Here is a 21,594-nt window from a genome sequence, read left to right on the forward strand (position 1 = left end):
TAAAAGGAAATGTCAATTGCCACCACTGAATATTTGCAACAGTTAAAGATTCTTTTGGATTCGGGTGCGCATACCCTTAAATCAGAACGTGGTTGATCCCTGTTTCATGCCACTTTAAGGGCTGATCACTAAGTCAGTGTTCCCTAAGTCCAAATTACTTGCAGAAGCCAATTCTAGACATTTGGAGCAGCTGTCTAAAAGGAAGTCCTAAGTTTGGGAACCAGAAGACCTGGGATCTTGTGGTTCTGGCCATAAAAATACATGAGTCCTGGAGTAATTGCTCTGGGCCTTAGTTTCCTCATTATTAAACTGAAGGGCTTGGAGGAGACGGACTGAAGGTGCCCACCAGTATTCCATGCTTCTCTCAGCTCTCTACTCTGAGGTTGGGCCCCCCATCCTATGCTGTTCTCCTAAGCTGGGCAGGATGCAGGAACATTGTGGGATTGTGGTCTAGCATGGAATCTCTGCTCCCCGAGCCTTTGCCAAAGCAGTAAGTGACTTTTTGTCTACTAATTAAGTGAGAAATCTTGGAGGAGATCCAGTGGCTTTCTTACCAAGCTTTCCAGTTCGTAAGTATATTAATGAGGCAAATAAGAAAATCTGGGAAAATTCTGATATTTCAAATTTAATGCTGTACTAAAAATGTCTCCAGTATACCAATGTCTCACTGTGCTCTTAGACATTTAATGCATATATTCATAGGTAGTTTCCCATCCACACAATGCTTCCAGGAAATGCAAGTAACTACTGAATGCCAAGTATCCTATTAAGCTCATATAACTCTGTTGATGCTTGTCATTCAGAAGAGAGGCAAGGAAAGGAGGAGGAAAAAGAGCAAGACGAAGTGAAAGTCAAGTGCAATTTGTTGTGGCCATTTTCTTCCTCCCTAAGGACTTTGCTATCTGACCTTAGTTAGTTTTTGAGGTCAAAAGTACTCTGATTAAATAATTCCCCAGACCCCCTCCACTTTACTTTGCTGTTTAGGATTCTTATTCAGCTCAAGCAGACCTTATATTGTCTAAGGAAACCCTTAAGAATTTTAACCTGAGAAGCTGTGGTCTAAAACAGAGCTAGCCAGCCTTATTTCTCTCAACTAGCCTAACTTATGGTCACCAGGACTTGCATAACATTCTCAAAATAAAAGCAATTTGAGTTTTCTTAAACTCAGAATTGATATTTCTCACAACACTTTCAGAAAGTAGAAATAAAGGGGAAAGAGTTGAAATAGCAACTTTAAAAATTTGGGGAGCCACTTTAGAGAAACTTCCAAGCTTAATTTTTGGGGGGAGGATGGCTAAAGGTTTGCCATTGAGACACAGAGTTGCAATTCCCATAAACTTCCTCTTGTGCTTCTAATGGATGACATTCAACATAATAAACTTCATTTTTACAGTTAGAGGAAAGTATTGTATGCTTTTTCCAAAAGTTATTGAGTGTAATTGCCATCTTCAGAAAATCTCAAAAAATGCCATGACAATCAAGGAATTAAAATTTAGAGCATTTTAAAGCAATATAGATTAGAAAATAATGATTTTTTTAAAGCTCTAGTTGTAACTTTGTTTTTGTTCATTGCCCAAAGTAATAACGTTAATGTAGGAATCACAAATCCAACTGGAGGAAATTGACAAGCATGAGAATCCCGCCTACATCTGCACAAGATGTACAGTCTCATTTTCCCTCCCAGGCTTTACTGTGCTTAACTGCTTCTCCCCAGCTTTGAGATCTTCAGTCTCATAGTCCAAGGGACCACCTTTCCCTCCAAAAACTTATAGCTACTGAAAGCTCTTGTGAAATCAGTATCAGTTTGTTTGTGAATCCCAACAGTATATGCACACTGTTTGAAAAACAGGAATACATGTAAGTGTGAGATACTTACCAGTGTACAGGCAGTGCCTACAGCTCATCGGGATGTGTGAACTTACCGTAGCACTGTGTCCCTGACCTGGGCCTACTCGTTGAGAACACTAGCTCAGAGTGAAAGGGCCTTGAAATAATCTACCTGATTCAACCACAGCTTGGTGACATAAGTGGCTGTCTTAGTTAGTTAATAACAATCATTAAAATTTGGAAGTCGTCTTTTTTTTTTTTTAAGATTTATTTATTTATTTGACAGAGAGAGAGACAGAGAGAGAGGGAACACAAGCCGGGGGAGTAGAAGAGGGAGAAGCAGGCTTCCCGCAGAGCAGGGAGCCCGATGCGGGGCTCCATCCCAGGACCCTGGGATCATGACCTGAGCCGAAGGCAGACTCTTAACGACTGAGCCACCCAGGCACCCCTGGAAGTCGTTTTTTTAATAAAGTAAATTAAAGATGATTCCTTTAATAGCTCACATGCATTATGCTCTATTTTAGTAAGTAGAAAAGGAGTATTAGATAGATGGAGGATTTCTCATTCATTCATCCAGTATTTATTGAGCTCTTGTTGTGGGCTAGGCACTAGGGATTCAGTAGTGAACAAAACCTCACAAATTCCAGCTTTCATGGAGCTCATAATCAAGTTGGGGAAACAGATGGTATAATAAGGAATACTGGGTGGTGATAAGTGCGAAGGAGTGAAATAAGGTAGGGAAGGGGTGTAGGGAACACTGGACAGCCAGCATAACAGTTCTGATTTTGGATAGGGTGGCCAGGGAAGGCCTTGCTGAGAAGGTAACTTTTGAGCAAATACCCAAAGGAGCCGAGGCAGGGAGCGGTGTGGCTCCTGTGTGGAGAATAGATTCTAAGAGATGAAGTGGAAGCTAAGACCAGCTAGGAGGCAGTTACCCCAATCCAGGCAAGAGATGTTGTTAGCGTGGACTAGAGTGATCACCCCGGAGATAGTTAGGAGTGGGGGAATTGTGAATGTCAGCCTGTCTGTCTTCATGTATCACGTGGTGATGGTGGTAAGGAGCTGAGAACCACTAATACTGAGTTGCTTCATTTTACAGAGAAGGGGATCAGAGCCCCAGGAGAAAGGATTTGTCCCGGGAAAATAAGTGCTCTTTGCACAGTGATATTGAACTTGGAGACACCGGCAAGAGGAGGCATGGACACAGCCTTCTGCAATCCCTCGTCTCTCCCCACGATCAAATCAAAATCAATATATCAACTACTAGTTAGCAGCACCCCCAAATTGTTAATGTTTGGGAGATCCTTGCTGGCAGGCAGTTCTTTCAGAGCAGAACTTAGGAAGGTAGAGGGGACATTTCAGAGAAAGTGGTCTGAAGTGATTCTCCCAAGGGTGGAAGGAGTAGAAGGCTTTCATATAGGGCAGCCTATAGAACCAGTCTCTGGTTAGCTTCTAAGATGGGATTAGACTTGTCCTTTCGAGCCAGCATCATATTGGAGTTCCATTATGTTTTAGTCATAGGATGTCCATTAGTGAGTAGAATGGATTTATGAGAATTTCTTTTTTTTTACTCCCACAAATTAGTGATTTCTGCCCACCCACTAATGTAGCTGGGGAAAAGTAGACCACAGTGAAGAGGTGGTAATGGAACAGATGCTCTTTCCAGAAAGAAGGGAAGGAGGAGGCAGTAGAAACTCCTTCTCAAGGTGAAGGATAAGTCCCTCCTACTGAAACTCTCAGCAGGAATTTATAGTACTTCTGACTGGGGAAGAGCCAAATGTCATAGTCTAGTCTAAACAGATCCAGGTACACTGCTCACACCCAAGTGGGTGTATTCCTACATGTGTGCTGACCACCTGGCATAATATCTACACTTCACATGTCCATAATTCATAGTCAAGGCCCATTTGCAGATACACAGAGATGCAAAGTCCAACTTTACTCAGAAGAGCTCTAGATGAACAGGTTGGAGGGACAGTTTTGAAGGAAAGAAGGTGGGGAAGGTGGGGGTAAAAAAGTTGGGGAGGCTTTGCTCTGAGAGGTTAGTAGGTTATCCTTTGGTTTTTCCTCTTGCATATTAGAACTTGGCCAGCCTCCATTATGGTTTTTCCTACTTGAAGAAATAACTGTGCGGTAAAGGTTCAGTGATCTTTGACTGTTGAGTCAGGAACCATTACAAATCAAAGTCTGTCTCTTACATCGGAGTGTACTACTTAAGAGCCAGAATTTACACCTTAGATTTAACTTCCGGCAACCTTGAAATATAGGTCCCAAAGCCATCCTCTCTGAGCTGCTACCCAACACACTTGAAGTGTCCCTCCAAAGGGAATGGAGGTTCTGAGACTCTGCAGCTGTCATCTTTTGCTGCCATGAATTTTCTGTTTACTCTTTAGAGTGCCTGTCTATCTCACTGACTTGGAATCTGTACCATCCCTGTGAGTGGCTTCCATATACCTTATCATATCTTGGTTATTTAACTTCTCTGAGCTTTGGTTTTCTCATCTATAGAATGAGAATACTTTGCTCCCAGAATTATTATGTATATTAAACTTTTAGAAAATCCAAATCTCAGAATTTGGATTCTCACAAGAGAAAGAAAAACATATGTCTACCCGAAGATTTATACTACTCAAAGCAGCCTTATTTATAATACCCCCAAATTGGAAGCAACCCAAATGCCTATCAACATTCAGATGGGTAAATAAATTGTGTCACGTCTACACAGTGAAATATTGCTTATCATAGTATAAGAAGTATTTGCTGATAAATGGGGAAACATGGATGAAACTCAAGAACACCAGGCAAAAGTGATCTGTCCTGACAGAAAGCAGATTAGTGGTTGCCAGGAGCCAGGACAGTGTATATGAGAAGGTGAGAGTTGCCTGCAAAGTGGCACAACTTGAAAGAACTTCTTTCTCTCAGACTTATTGATATATACTTTACATATAATAAAAGTCACCTTTTTTTGGTTTACACTACTATGGATTTTGACAAACTTACATAGTTTGTCAATCAAGATATAGAATATTTCCATCACTCCCCCAAATTGCCCTGTGCCTTCTCTGTAGTCCATTCCCTCCCTATACTCCCATCCCTTGGCAACCACTGATCTAATTTCTATGCGTATAGTTTTGCCTTTTCCAGAATGTTACATAAATAGAATCATATAGCATATAGCCTTTTGTGTCTGTCTTCTTCCACTTAGCATAATGTGAGAGTCATCCATATAGTTTTATGTATCAATAGTTTGTTCCTTTTAATTGCTGAATAGTACTTCACCACATGGATGTACCATATTTGTTGATTCATTGACCTGCCGATAGACACTTGGATTGTTTCTAATTTGGTGGTAATTATGAATAAAGCTACTATAAATATTTAATTACAGGTTTTTGTATGAACATATGTAATTATTTCTCTTGGGTAATGACATACATGTAAGTTTTTTGGATTGTATGATAAGTATATGCTTCTTACTTCATAAGAAACTGCCAAGCTGTTTTTTTTCAAAGTACTGTTTTGCAAGCCCACCAGACATGTATGAGAATTCTAGTAGCTCTGCATTCTTATCAGCACTTCATATTGTTGGTTTTTAGAAGTTTAAGCTATTCTAATGGATGGGTAGTGATGCCTCATTGCAGATTTAATTTTCATTTCCCTGAAGAATAATGTGTTTTTTGGCCATCTACATCTCTACTTTAGTAAACTTAGTATGTGTTCAAATATTTTGCACATTTTAAATTGGGCTCTTTTCTTATTGAGTTTTCTTATTGAGTTTTGAGTGCTGTTTATATATACTGGTTACCAGTCCTTTACCAGTTGTGTTATGAAAATATATTCTTTTTCAACATCTCCTTGGCGATTCGGGGTCTTTTCTGATTCCATACAAATTTTAGGATTGTTCCAGCACTTTGAAAAATGTCATTGGAATTTTGATCGGGATGGCATTGAAGGTATAGATTGCTCTGGGTAGCATAGACATTTTAACAATGTTTATTCTTCCGATCCATGAGCATGGAATATTTTTCCATCTTTTTGTGTCTTCTTCAATTTCTTTCATGAGTGTTTTGTAGTTCCTAGAGTATAGATCCTTTACCTCTTTGGTTAGGTTTATTCCGAGGTATCTTATGATTTTTGGTGCTATTGTAAATGGAATCGTTTCTTTAATTTCTCTTTCTACAATTGTGTTGTTAGTGTATAAGAAAGCAACTGATTTCTGTGCATTGATTTTGTATCCTGCCACATTACTGAATTGCTGGATGAGTTCTAGTAATTTGGGGGTGGAGTCTTTTGGGTTTTCCAAAGTATCATGTCGTCTGTGAAAAGAGAGAGTTTGACTTCTTCTTTGCCAATTTGAATACCTTTTATTTCTTTTTGTTGTCTAATTGCTGTTGCTAGGACTGCATAATGAATTGCATAATGAATCAACAAATATGTTGCTAGGACTGCATGGAGCACTGGGTGTTATACGAAAACAATGGATCGTGGATCACTACATCAAAAACTAATGATGTATTGTATGGTGACTAACATAACATAATAAAATTTAAAAAAAATAGAAGAAACAAAAAAAAAGAAAATATATTCTTTCAGTCTGTGGCTTGTCTTTTCATTTTCTCAACAGAAATTTAAATTTAAAAGAGCAGAAATTTAAAATTTTGATGAGATCCAATTTGTCAATTCTTTCTTCTGTGTTCTAAAATAAAATCTTAGCCAAACCCAAGATTGCAAAGATTTACTCCTTTGTTTTTTTCTAGACGTTTTACAGTTTTAGCTTTTTCAAGCTAGACAGCAGTCTTGAACTTTGTCCATTGAATTTTTTTGGTAACTGTCAAAAATCAGTTGACTATATATGTGTTGGTCTATTTCTGGATTATGTATTCTGTTCCGTTGATGTGACTGTCCTTTTGACAATACATTACTTTGATTAATATACTTTTATAGTAAGTCTTGAAATCAGTCTTTTTGCACTGGCAAGGACCTCCAGTGTGATAATGAATAGGAATGAAGAGAGTGAACATTCTTGTCCTTTTACCAATCTTAGGGAGAAAGCATTCATTCTTTTCTTGTTACATATTATGTTAGCTGTGGGTTTTCCACAGATATTCTTTATCAGGTTGAGGAGGTCCCCTTCTATTCTTATTTTCTGAGAGTTCTTATCGTAAATGATTTTGAACTTTGTCAAATGTCTTTTCTTCACCTATTGATATCATGTGGTTTTTCTCCTTTAGTCTGTTGATATAGTTAGTTACATTGGTTGATTTATGAATGTTGAACCAGTCTTGCATTTCTAGAGTAAACCATAGTTGATCATGATGTGTTATCCTTCTTACAAATTGTTAGATTTGGTTTGTTAATATTTTGTTAGGAATTTTTGCAATTATGTTAATGAGGGATGTTGGTTTGTGCTTTTCTTATAATGTTTTTTCTGGTTTCAGTATCAGCATAATGCTGGCCTCATAAAATGAGTTTAGAAGTATTCCCTTCCCCTGTGTTGTTTGGAAGAGTTTGTGTAGAAGTAGCATTATTTTTTCTTGAAGTTTTGGTAGAATTGACAATAAAATCATCTGGGTTTGAGTTTTCCTTATGTGAAGGTTTTTAACTACAAATTCAACTTCTCTAACAGATACAGGGATATTAAGGTTATTTATATCTTCTTGAATAAGCTTTAGAATTTGTGTCTTTCAATGAATTTACTCCATTTCATCTAACTGACCAAAATTATTGGCGTAAGTTATTCATTATATTTGCTTTTTAATGGCTATATGACCTGTATTGATGGCCTGTTCCTTAATCCCATTAATAATAATTTGTGTCTTCTCTCTTTTTTTCTTTATCAATTTTATTGATGTTTTTAAAAAACTAGTTTTGGTTTCATGATTTTTTTCTTTAACTTTTCTATTTCATTACTGATGTGTTTCATCAGTTCGATATTAATTTTGCTTTTATTTTTATTACTTCTTCCTTTTTCTTACTTTTGGTATAATTTGCTCTCTTTTCTCAAGATAGTAGATTAGATCACTGAATTGGGACCTTTCTTCTTTTCTAACATAGGCATATAATGCTACAAAATTCCCTTTAAATATTGTTTTAATGGCATCCAGCAAATTTCTGTACATTGTGTTTTCATTTATTTAAAAATATTTTCTGATGTTTTTGTTCTGAAGGACGCTTCCTTTCTGACCCTTGGTGTTTTAGAAACATGTCATTAAATTGCAAATACATAGGGATTGTTCACATATCTTTCTGTTACTGATACCTAATTTAATTTTTTTCTGGTCATGGGATACTCTTTGTATAATTTCGGCTATTCTAAATTGGTCAAGGATTGTCTTAAGTCCCAGAATATATTCTGTTTTGGTGAATGCCCCACGTGCTCTTGAAAAGAATGTGTATTCTGCTATTATTGGGGTAGAGTCTTCTATAAATATCAGGTCAGTTTGGTTGATGTTGTTAATCAGCTCTTCTATATCCTTACTGATTTCTTGTTTACTTGTTCTGCCAATTACTGAGAAAGAAGTGTTGAATTTTCCAAATAATTGTGAAGATATTTATTCTTTCAGTTCTATTGGTTTCTGCTTCATGTGTTTTGAAGCACTGATACTTGGTGCAGTCACATTGGGATTCTTATATCTTTCTGATGAATTAACTTCTTAATTATGTAATGTCTGTCCTTATCCTGGGTGATATTCCTTGTTTTGGTATTAATTAATATGGCATATCTTTTTCTATCTTTTTACTTTGAACCTATGTTGTTTCTCGTATATAGTGTGTAGGTAAGTCTTTTATATCCACTCCACCAATCCTAAATTTTTATTGAGATATTTTCAACATTTACATTTGATGTAATTATTGCTGTGGTTGGCTTTAAATCTACCATTTTGCCACATGTCTTCTATTTGTGTTATCTGTTCTTTGTGGTGGTTGTTGTTTCTGCCCCGCCATGTTTGCCTAATTTTTTTTTTTACTTCTAATTGCTTTTTTTTTTTAATTCCAGGATAGTTTACATACGGTAGTATATAGTTTCAGGTGTACATCTAATTGCTTTTTGGTTTAACTTTTTATCCTGCTTTATCTTTACTACTGGCCTATTAATTATGCTTCTTTAAAATTTTTTAGTGGTTGCCATAAGGTTTACAATATATGTCTTTATCACATTCCCCTTTCAAATACTATTATACTGCACATTGTGTATATACACATAGTATTAATTAAATGTTGGTGCTGGTGGTGACTATTTGAACAGAGTTAATATTTAGCAGAGGGAAGCATATAATGAGTATTTAGGTTATTTGCCATGTAAACCTCACTGTCATTTGAGTATCATATTTATAATTAAGAGCACTCACAAAGAAGCTGATATCATATCTCCTTTTCAAAATGGACAAAGGAGGGAAATGCTAGCACTGTAGACTATGCCTCCTTCTTGTGTTCTAAACCAGAGAAAGAGTAAGACTGTCTAGAACTCTGTACTGTCCAATATAGTATCCACTAGCCACATTTAATTCCAATTAAATTAAAAATTCAGTTCCTCAGTCGTGCTGGCCACACTTCAAGTGCTCAGTCACCACGTGTATTGGACAGCACAGATATAAAACATTTCCATCAGCACAGAAGGTTCTGTTGGGTAGCACTGTTGAAGGAAGAATTTTTTAACAAGTTGTCCATGGCTTGCCTTCCTAAGTCCACTTTTCCTGGCTTCTTGAATGTCATTCTGTCATTGTATCACCATTCCATTTACTATTAGTCCAAAGAGAATATGAGTGGTTAATCTTGAAAAATGCCAGTTACTGACCAATGAAAATTCATTTTTTCTCTTGCTTGACCTGTCTGCTGTGTATGACACTTTTGAATATACCATTCTTCTTGGTTCTTTCCTCTTTTTGTTTATATGACACCAGCTCTGCCTTTTCTACTTCTATCTCTCTGGTTACTTTTTCTCAGCCTTTTATAGGTTCTTCTTTCTCTGCCCATGCTTTAATGACAGCCTTCCGTAGAGGTCCATCCTTAACCTTATTTTTGACTCCCTGGATACCAAATACCACATATATGTTGAAGGCCAGCAACTCTAAATCCACCTCAGATCTCTAACCTGAATTCCTAGTTAATATATCTGTGTGGCTGACCTACAAGCATCCCAGCCTCCATATGTCCCAAAGGAATTCATTCTCTTCCTCTCTTACAAACCTGTTCTACCTCATCTCAGTGTGGGTCATTACTTCCCACCATGTTTCTGAGCTAGAAACTTGGGAACTTCCCTCATTATACAAACCAGTTAATCAATTTCTGTTGATTCTACCTCCTAATCACCTCTTAAATTGATTTTTTGTTTATTCCCAGGGCCCTGTTTTCAAGTCCTCCACATTTCCAAGTATCTTGACAACTTATTAGTTTTTCTCCTTTGCATTTATCGTCCCCACTACTGAATAGTTACCTTTTCTAAAATGCAGAGTTGATCACTTTATTCCCCTGTTTAAAACATCTTTAAGGCCCCACATTATGTTTGCCAAAATGCACATGTTAACATAATATAGGGGTCTCGTCTGGATCTGCCTCTCTCCACCTCTTTCAGTCCTCAGCTTATAACCTTAGAGTCTTTGTTCAGTTATGTCCAGCCACTTGACTGCCTGGAATTCCTCAGAATCAACCATGTACTTCTCTCTGAACTCTGTGCCTTTTGAACTTCCTGTTCCCTTTACTTGAGGTTGATACCTCTCCTCATCCTTACCCCACACACCCTTTTCCTCCTTGCCTGGCTGATTCCTTCATGTCCTTCAGGATTCCATTCAGGCCTCCCCTTATCTGGGAAAAATTCCCTTCCCTCCCCAGACTAGTCTTTTTGCCCATCTGACTTCCCTGTCTTCTCATAGTATTCTGTGCTTTTCTCCACCATAGCAGTTATTTCTCTGTATTGTAATAGCACAGAAAATATTCTGTAATAGTTGATGGGATAATCTAACACGTGTACACTCTGAAAATCTATTTGAATCCACAGACTAATGAATCCTATTATAGTAACCTTCTATTATGTTCTTATAGGTGAAGATGCTGGAAGCAGATCTGGTTTCAAAAATGCTACGAGCTGTCCTACAGTCTCATAAGAACGGAATAGCATTACCCCGACTCCAAGGAGAGTACAGATCCTTGACTGGAGACTGGATCCCCTTTAAGCAGTTAGGTTACCCTACACTAGAAGCCTATCTGAGAAGTGTGCCAGCAGTTGTGAGGATAGAGACTAGTAGATCTGGAGAGGTAAGAAGGTAATTGTGCATGTCACAAGAGTCAAACCAATCTTAATTGCCTGCCTGGCACTTCTAATCTCCTAACTAGAATAGAAGTCAAAATGAAAAGTACTAGCTAAGTGGTTTGAGATTGGTAGTGAAAGAACAGCATCCAAAGCACAACCTAGATTCTGATGTCTTTTACTTTTCCCCTCAAATTCTTTTCATTGTAAAAATAAGACTCTAATCACATTAAATAAAACATTTTAAAGTTTACCCAGTCTTCAGCGTTCAAGCAAAATAAGTGTACTGGAGACCTAACTGCCAGGTGTCACACCCCATGCATTATAAACCTGCTACAACTGTTTTTGCCCAGGTCATAATGACCTCCTAGTTACCAAAGCTAATAGATACTTATAAATTCTCATTGTTTTACCTCATTCCTATCTGTTCCTATTTTCTGGACCCTCGTTCGATCCCTAATGGATCATTCAGCACTTTGATTATTACAGGGTTATCCCTACCATTCTCCTTGTCTTGAATTCCTTCTTTCTCTAGGCTGTTCTGGCCTTCACATCATTGTGATCATGGTATTTAAATTTTTTAGTTTCTCTGGAAGGATATTTTATGTATAACGTAGCAATTTGGTGTAGTAATGAAATGTTTTATTGCACATACCCTGTGACCCAGCAGTTTCACCTCTTGGTGTCTGCCCAATGCACAGTGTGAAAGATATAGACAAACCATTGTCCAAAAGACAAAAAGCACCCACCTCCCCAAACAGCACATTCTTCTGGGTACATTTCTGCATGTGTAAATAGATATAACAGATCTGGGCTATTTCTCCCCAAAACTTGTAATAATTGTTGTTCTGTTTGGTGGCATAGGGAAGGCGGTAGAGGAGAGAAAAGGGGACCAGGATTGGGAGAGTGATCAAAGGGAAGACTCACCTGATCTGTAATAATTTTTATAAGGAGCATGTATAAATTAATTAACTATTATATTAATAATAAAACTTGTTTCAACATCCCTGATTCTCCCACAGAGCTTTAAGCCCCCTTTCTGTCTACTTGGCACTTTGTAATACATCCAAGATAGCACTTGACACAGTGTTTTCTATTTAGTCTCTTTGTGTCTTTTTTTTTGGTAAGTTTCTTGAGGATGAATGATTGTTTTTTCACCCCTAATAGTTGGTGCTTAATAAATACGTGTTTGAATGTGTGAATGATCAAATGTCTTCATGAATTAATTATTAATAATGCCTCATATGGTTACTAGGCTATAATTTACTCAACCCTGTTCTCCTATTATGAACATTTTTAATGTTTCCAAGTTTTGATTATTAAAATAAGCCCTATTGCACATTTTCGGTATGTAAATTTTTCTTCCTTTCAATCATATTCTTGTAATATATTTTCAGGAATAGAAATACTGGGCCAAAGAATAGAGTATGCCTTGGCTTATGTAAAGCCTCATTGCTTTCCTGTTCTTGATTTCAACTTAGAATCAGAGACTTTTTAACACTATGATGGGGCTTTGAGAGACTTACATACTTGAAAAAAAACTCCTATGTATCACACCGGTTTTTTTCAAAAGATGAAAAGCTGAGCTGCTGTGTTTTAAGCAGGTGCCACTGGGTCCAGGGCCTCAGGTTGCCCTGCCTTGCCCTCACCCCTCTGCCACTGCCACTGTGAGGCCCCGGAGCTGCCATTGAACAGCTTGAAAACCCCAGATCTAAGCCCACTCCCTCTTTACAGCTGAGAATACTAAGATGTGGGAGGTAAACTGATTTTTCCCAAGTCACCCAGTTAATCCACTTCAGTGACAAGATTAGGATTGGGTGGTCTTTGAGAGGTAATACAAATAGCAATTATGAGTACGTACTTAGGATTCAGAGAGATAGCCTAGCTGTGTGACTTAGGAAGTTTGCTTAACTTTCCTGAGCCTCCATTACCCATGTATAAAATGGGAATAAAATATATCTCGAGGATTATATGAGATAATATGTGGGACACAGGTTTCTTCTGGTTCATTTGTTAATCCCATAGTACCTAGCACATTGTAGATGCTTAATGAATACCTATTTAAGGAATAAATACGATTTTCAATTTGAGGAAAGATTATTCAATGTGCTAGACTATTCGTGGTTTCTCTTGTAGAATATGTGATGTTTGTAATGTTGTTCTATCAGTATCGAGGAGAAAGATATAAATATTTGCATAGAGTTTGATTTGGGACGTGTAAACTCGCTAAGATCCACTTTTAAAAATGAGCCTCTAGGCACCAGTGAATCTGAGAAATGTTTCTCCTCTCACCCTGCCTCTCGTGAATAGATTACCTGCTATGCCATGGCCTGTACAGAAACTGCAAGAATTGCTCAGCTTGTGGCTCGTCAGAGGAGTTCTAAAAGGAAAACCGGGCGGCAAGTTAATTGTCAGATGAGAGTAAAGAAAACCATGCCATTTTTTCTAGAAGGTAAGCTCTTTTCATATGCTAAAATTTTAAGCCTGTCTATGAATACATCGTCATATGGAATTATGGAAGCATTGCTTGTATTGATGATAAACACCTCTGTTTGTTAACATTCACACGTCAAGGGGGAAATCCTAAAGTTAGTATTTCCATTTGAAATTGACTTCCATCACCAGATGATGAGCATAATTTACTAAGTTATTATACAGCGTGAAATAACTCAGAATAGATTTTAATTAAGCTTATTGTGGCAAAGTATTGCTTTATTCTTTTAAGTTATTTGGGGTAAAGCCTAATCCAAAATGTTGGATGAACCAAGAACCTAGGATTTAATGCCTTATTTAGCAAATCATGTCTTTATACTTTTATACTAAAATCCTCTATTTTCAGGAAAAAAACCATGAATTATATAATATACAAAGGTGTTGTAGGCAACTCAGCCAGTGTTTACTGAACACTCATCTCAAATAGCTTATAATCATTCTAAAACTAAATTCTCAAGATATAGTTCAATGGTAATATAAAAGAGTAGATGCCTAAATGCCACAGTGAGCATTTTCAACAAGGGAGCAATTGTGGTGAGAATGGCAATGGAGGGCTTCGTGGTGAAGGGGGACTTGACCCAGACCTCAGACGGTGGGAAGAGTTTAAATTGATGGAGAAGAGATAGGAGGACTGAGTATTGTGCATTTGTGGCAGCACGAGGTGGCTGCCACTGAAAGGGTGAGTGCTGAGTAGAGGGATGATAACTGGCTAGTTTAAGGTATGAAGCCACATTTTAAAGAATCTCACCTGCTAAATACCAATCTATTCTTCCCCCACTGACAAACCCTGTAGTGGCAACTTCCTCGTGTTCTTACAAACTGTTCTGAGAATAGAGACCCACAGAAAACATCTGGACAGGGGAATGGCGTAGTGAAAACTAGACTTTTGGGAAGCTAATTGATTTTATTATGTATGCCTAACTTCTTAGGAAAACCAAAAGCAACCCTCAGACAACCAGGAATTTCTTCAGATTTTTCTGTCAGCAAAAAACCTAACCCAACACTGTTAAGAGACAAAGGAAACTCTCTTGGAGTTAAGTCTGATGCTGAAATGCCGCCTTACACATTGCACACAACTATTGGAAGTGAAGTATTCAAAGACGTTCCAGTGCAGAGGCATGTGACCATGTCTACCAACAACAGGTATTTGGGCTTTATCTGGCTAAAAGGAGAAAAGTATGGTGAACGTAGGATAATAAATGTTAAAAATGTATGTTCAGGATAAGAAGGAAATACTCTGTTATATCTAATGTAAGTTCACGTGTGGAAGGGAAATGCATCATTACTACAAGGCCACTTTTCTTGCTACCTAAATGTCATTGTCTGAATATCTTCATTTTATATTTTCTCTGCATTTTTGGTAATCTCTCCTTATAAAATTCACATTGAAAGCTCTCAGAGGAAAAAAAAAACTCTAACAAGTTATTTTAAGATGCTGTTTCAGCATAACTTACAATTTTTTCTGAAAACCTTTCTTATAATTACTTTTGTAAATTTTTGGTAAAATCTTACTGATTTGCACATTCCACTATGCTCTAATAATCATATCCATAATTATACAGTAGCATCATACATCCGTGTATCAGAGTATTGGACAGAATAAGAGCAAGCTTAAAGTCATAGTTTGGGTGCTGCCATTTACTAGCCAGGTGAACGAGTGAAATTATTTCATCTTTTGGGCTGTGGTTTTCTCATTCATTTAATGAAAATGTTAAACTAGGTGATCTCAAAGTTCCTTTCTGGTTCTAAATCTTTCTTTTTATTTTAAGATTTTATTTATTTATTTGAGAGAGAATGAGAGAGAGAAAGCACATGAGGTGGGGAGGGTCAGAAGGAGAAGCAGACTCCCTGCTGAGCAGGGAGCCCAATGTGGGACTCGATCCAGGGACTCCAGGATCATGACCTGAGCCGAAGGCAGTCGCTTAACCAACTGATCCACCCAGGCGCCCATGGCTCTAAATCTTATAATGTAATTCAGGTCAGCAAACTACAACCCATGGGCCAAACCTGACCCATTGCCTGTTTTTTTGTAAATAAAGTTTTATTGAAACAAAGCCACATCCCTTTGTTTATATGTTGTCTGTGGTTGCTTTTGCCAACCACAGAGTTGAGTAGTTGTGCAGAGATAGTATGGCCTGCAAAATCTAAAATGTGTACTAGTGGACCCTTTACAGAAAAAGTTTACCAACTCCTGATATAGATGGATCAATATCACATTCTTTCATTCTTTTCGTGTCTTTATAAAATAAATTTTGTTGTATAATATCCTTTTAAATCAGTGTTCAAAAATCCCAGCACTGCCCCCCATACTAGAATATTTAGAAAGAATTAATTATTTTTAATAAGTTAGATGAAATTTTTCATAGTGGTATATATTTAATGCTAGTTATGGCTAGTTATTACAATTTTGGTGAGGTCTAGGAAATACATAGTTAAAACTGGATCTTGACCCAAAGCACAGGTTGGGTCCCATATGTGACAAAGGTACCATCGTCTCCTCTAGTTGTGTGCCTAAATTTCAAGATCCATTTTGAATTGAATCTATAAAATGACAGCAAAACCTAGACATTCTGGATTGTGGTCTCAGGGGGGCATTCTCTATCCCATGGTCTGGTGTCTCCTACCTGTCTCTTAGTGGCAATAGGCAGCCTAGGTGAGTGCCTTCCACTCCTCCAGGTACCACCAGCAGTAACTGAGTGGGGGCTGTGCCAGCACCAAGCAGCCCAAAGAGCAGGCCCAAGGTGGTGCTTTCCAACCTACAGCCCAATGTGTTGTCACCCTTCCACCTAGCAGCATTGTACAGGGATGTACATTCTGCTCCTATGGGCAGCACCTGCAGAGATCAAGAAGGAGCCCCAACAGCAACAAATAAATGTACCAGACCAGAATAGCACTATAAGGGCACTGAAAAATGAGTTATCATTGAAACTATAGCCTACAGAAGTGGGCCAGGAGCTATGTGCTAAACCTAAGCAGGGTAGCTACCTGCTAAAATACGACTTTTAAATAGAATTCAGAGTCTCCTAACATATGTCCAAATGTCCAGGATACAATAAAAAAAATCATTTGTTATACTAAGAACCAGGATAATGACAACTTGAATGAGAAAAGACAGTTGACAGATGCCAACACCAAGATGAATCAGATGTTGAAATTACCTGACAAGAATTTTAAAGCAGCTCTCCTAAAAATGCTTCAGTGAACAATTGCAAATAATTTGAAAAAAGTGGAAAAATAGAAAATTCACCAAAGAAATAGAACATAAAAAAAGAACCAAATGGAAACTATAGTATTAAAAAATGGAATACCAGAATAAAAAAATCACTGGGCTCAATGACGGATGAATATGACAGAGAAGAGAATCAGTGAACTTGAAGATAGAGCAATAGAATTGGCCCAATATGAACAACAGAGTAGACTTCCTTCAAAAACAAAGTAAAACAAACAAATAAACAAACGAAAAACACCTAGTAGAGCCTGAGGGGCCTTTGAAAATAAAACACCTAGAAGAGCCTTAGGGACCTGTGGGGAAAATAAGAAAAGGTCTAACGTGTATTATCAGAGTCTCAGGAGAGACTCAGGAGAAGACAGAGTGGGGCTGAAAGAGTGTTTGAAGGCATAATGGCTGAAAACTTCTCAAATTTGGCTAAGGACATAAACCTACAGATTCAAGAGTTCAGAGGGACCTAAATAGGATAAATTCATTGAAACTCACACGAAGACACATCATAATTAAACTTCTAAAAACTAAAGACAAAGAAAAAATCTTGAAAACAGCCAGAGAAATGACATATCATCTATAGGGGCATATCAGTTTTGTTTTGTTTTGTTTTTTAAGATTTATTTATTTATTTATTTATTTATTTATTTTAAAGAGAGAGTAATATTAAATAGTAAAAACTATTATTAACTTAAAATTTGAGGACTCACCAAATCTTTTGAGAAGCTGATAAAAGGTATAAATGATCTTCCCAGAAAAATAAATGTGTACATATATACACACATCTTTGTATATTAATTCAGGAGATTCGTGGCCCCCAGAAGCCCTTTCTCAGGACCTCTGATTAAGAACTCATGTCTGCCAGTTAACAAACTGGAAGGTTCTAGAAAAATAACATGACAGATATTTTCTGATATTGTAGGTATCAAGCTAAGTTTACCATGTGTCACCAGTAAAATAGAAAGGGGTCAGGAGTAAGGATATCTGATTGATTTGTGATTTCTCTGGTTTATATGAGGGAAGGAAATGTTTATCTCTAAAATAATGTAATTCATGATCATTGTATTTTTATTAAGGTGATAAAATTACTAAATTAGGTATTTAATATATTTATCCATAAAACATAGATAAATACGTGCTGAAGGTCAAGGTTCCCATTAGGCCCAGAAAGAGAGAAGAGGGGCGCCTGGGTGGCTCAGATGGTTAAGCATCTGCCTTCGACTCAGGTCATGATCCCGGGGTCCTGGGATTGGGCCCCGCATCAGGCTCCCTGCTCAAGTGGGGAGCCTGCTTCTCCCTCTCCCTCTGCCATTCTCTCCACTTGTGCTCTCTGGCTCTATCTCTCTGTCAAATAAATAAATAAAATCTTTAAAAAAAAAAAAAAAGAAAGAGAAGAAATTGCTATGTGTATATTATAGTGAGTAAGATCACGGACTTTGAATAGGAATAAATGGCTGTCTGGCATTAGCCAACAGACACCATGATCATAAAGGCATCTTTCAAGTATTAAGCTAAATGAATATAAATTTATTGTTAGTTTCTGAGTCTTTGTATGTTTAAGACTATTGTATGTTTAGTACATCCTGAATATTTGTAGGAAACATTTTCTAAAATACCTTTATTGCTTTTTTCTGATTGCAAAAGTACTATGTGTATGGTATAGAAAATTTGCAAAGCATAAGGAAGTAAAAGGAATAAAAAAAATTGCCTCTAATTCAAACATAAATGTAAACATTTAAGAAATATCTATCTTTTGGGGGCACCTGGGTGACTCAGTTGATTAAGTGTCTGACTCTCGATTTCGGCTCAGGGCATGATCTCAGGGTCCTAGGATAGAGCCCTGCATGGGGCTCTGCACTCAGTGGGAAGTCTGCTTGAGGATTCTCTCTTGCCCTCTCCTTCTGCCCCTCCCCCCCCTCTCTTTCTCCAATAAGTAAATCTTTAAAAAATATATCTATTTTAGGGATTCCTGGTTGGTTAAGCACCTGACTCTTGCTTTCAGCTCAGGTCATGATCTTGAGGTCATGAGATTGGGCCTCGCATCAGGCTCTGTGTTTATCTTGGAGTCAGCTTGAGATTCTTTCTCCCTCTCCCTTTGCTTCTCCCTCCCCCCTCTCTAAAATAAATACATCTTTAAAAAAAAATATGTATTTTATTTGTGTGTATATAAGTTTTTAAAAATACCAATGAGATCATGCTGTGTATTACTGTTTTATAACCTGTTTTAAAAGGTAAATAGCTTGTTGGCCTTGGGGTGTACCTGTGGGTGCTGCTGGCCATGTAGTGTCTTTTGATTTATGACCTTGACATAATAGATAGGCTTGTGGTTTTTAAATTTAAAGATATTAAGATTTAATTTACTAAAATTTATTCTAAGGGGTTATTTGTACTTTTATACTTTTTTAGGTATCTGTATTTTATCAGCTTACATCTTAATGCCTAAGTTTCCCCTGAAAACAGCAAATAAAATTATGTATTTATGAATGAGGGAAAAAAAGAATACTTCTACATTATCAATTTTTTAAGTTTGTTTATTTATTTGTTTATTTAAAGTAATCTCTCCACCCAGTGTGGGGCTCAAACTCATGACCCCGAGATCAAGAGTTGCATACTCTTCTGACTGAGCCAGCCAGGTGCCCCTACATTATCATTTTTCATGTCAGGGAAGTCCATTGTCCAACCACATATTGTTGAATATAAATGATTTCCATTATTGTAAGCAACTCTTACTGAATATCTCTGTAGAACAGTCCTTGCATATATTCATAACTAGCACCTTAGAATAAATTGGTAAAATTGGGTAGGAGGGTATACATACTAAGGCTATTACTAATTTATGCTCTACACAGATTATACCAATTATATTCTAGAAGCATATGGATGTGATTGTTTCTTTGTACCCCGGTCAACATTAGGCATCACTTTTTTAGTTGATACTTTAAAAGGTGAAAAAATGTACCTGTGTTTTAATGTCTGTTTCTTTGACTTTGATTCTTAAGGAGGTTATAATTTTGTCATACGTTTATTCGAACATTTGTAGATCGTTTATGAATTACATGTCTTTGCCCTTTGCACGACTTTTCTGTTTTTTTTTCTTCTCTCATTTGTAAAAATAATTTATAAATTAAGGATATTGACCCTTTGTAATATGTTGTCAGTGTTTCCTCAGTTTATTTAATTTTGGTATTTTCATTATACAAAGACTTTTAAAATTTTCTAGAGTTACATCTATTAATCTGTTCTCTTGTGGCTGCTGTCTTTAGGTGTTAGGCTTAGAAAAGCATTTCTACCCCAATATTATATAATAGGTCTTCTGTTTTCTTTTAGAATGTTATGGTCTCATTAAATCTTTAATCCAGAATTTATGTGGTTGTACAGGATGAGCGTAGCAGTCTCGTTAGCCAGACGTCCTGCATAATCTTTTCTTTCCACACTGGTTTCGAAAGCTGTATTTACTAATAATAAATTGTTATAAATATATGACTCAGTTTCCGGGCTTTCCATTCAGAACCATTAGTTATCTCTCTGTTCTTTTGCTGTGCCAAACTATTCAAATTATTATAACTCTATAATGTGTCAATAACCTTTACTCTCCACTTCCTCCTTTCTCTACTCCTGATTTGGCTTCTTGCTTCTATCATGTGCTTTCATTATACCTATTGCCACTCTCATAGCACTTAGTAGGTTTTGTTTTTATAAACAGATTTTGTCAGTGCATTATTATCTACTTTCATGGCAGAGATTATACAAATCTAGCAGCTTATAACGCATATTTATTATCTCCTAGTTTCTGTGGGTCAGGTATCTGACACTGCTGAGCTAGGTCCTCTGCTTCAGTCTCTTATGAGGCTGCACCGAAGGTACTGGCCATGGCTGGGGTGAACTGAGCAAGAATCTGCCTCTGGGCTGATGCACATGGTTGTTGGCATCATCATTTCCCTTTTTTCTCAGTGCCCGAGTTCCTAGCTATTGGCCAAAGACCACCTTCAATATCTTTCCATATAGGCCTCCCCAATATGTCCATTTGCTTCATCAAAGCCAGCAAGGGAGAGATTATGCTAGCAGGGGGTAAATTAGAATCTTTTGTAACCTAATCATTTGTAATCCCCTCAACCTTGAAATAGAAGAATTCTGTTGGTTAGAAGCAAGTGACTCAAGGGGAATAGATTGCACAAAGCTGTGGATACTGAGGCAAGAATCACTGGGGGCCATGTCATAACTGCTTCCCACAGTCTGTTTTATCAACTATATGTATAGTCCATGAGATAGGGGTGTGTTTCTCTTGCTTAATCATAGATCATTTCTGTCTCCCCATGCCCCCACATAGTAGGTCCTTAAATAAGTGTTTGTGGGGTATGAATGTGTCTCTAATACATAGCATATGTTTAGATTTAATGGGGGATTTTTTTGGACCAGTCTAAGTATTTGTCTTTTTTTTTTTAGAGAGAGAGAGTGCAAGTGGGGTGGGGGGGAGAGGGAGAGAGAGAATCCCAAGCAGACTCCACACCCAGTGCAGAGCCCAACTTCGGGGTTCCATCTCATGACCCTGAGATCATGACCTGAGCCAAAGTCAAGAGTCGGACGCCCACCCGACTGAGCCACCTAGGTGGCCCACTATTTATTTGTCTTTTAAGAAACAAAATAATAAATGTTTTATACTTACTGTTATAAAATTGATTGGACCTCTTTCATCTTATTATGTTTGTTTTTCATATGTCCCTGCAGTTTCCCTTGAAAGCTTTCTTTTGCTATGTCAACTGTTTTCTTTCCTGTCCATCAGACCTACCCATGCTTGAACCATAGCTCTCCT

General features: G+C 37.4%; 1 protein-coding gene across 5 annotated transcripts in view; it reads left to right on the forward strand.

Annotated features, from left to right (window-relative positions):
• Positions 1-21,594, forward strand: part of TDRD7 (tudor domain containing 7) — a 75,937-nt gene that overhangs the window by 3,718 nt on the left and 50,625 nt on the right. For 3 of the 5 annotated variants that reach the window (XM_078061492.1, XM_036100520.2, XM_078061494.1), the window contains 3 exons: positions 10,867-11,079; positions 13,382-13,523; positions 14,494-14,707. In XM_078061492.1, the coding sequence (XP_077917618.1) occupies positions 10,873-11,079; positions 13,382-13,523; positions 14,494-14,707 (563 nt within the window). In that variant the 5' untranslated portion in view covers positions 10,867-10,872. Of the gene's footprint in view, positions 1-10,866; positions 11,080-13,381; positions 13,524-14,493; positions 14,708-21,594 lie in introns of those variants that run through there. The other 2 variants (XM_078061493.1, XM_036100523.2) reach the window with 2 other exon arrangements.

This window comes from Halichoerus grypus, chromosome 14 (assembly GCF_964656455.1).
Source record: "Halichoerus grypus chromosome 14, mHalGry1.hap1.1, whole genome shotgun sequence".
Classification (NCBI taxonomy): domain Eukaryota; kingdom Metazoa; phylum Chordata; class Mammalia; order Carnivora; family Phocidae; genus Halichoerus; species Halichoerus grypus.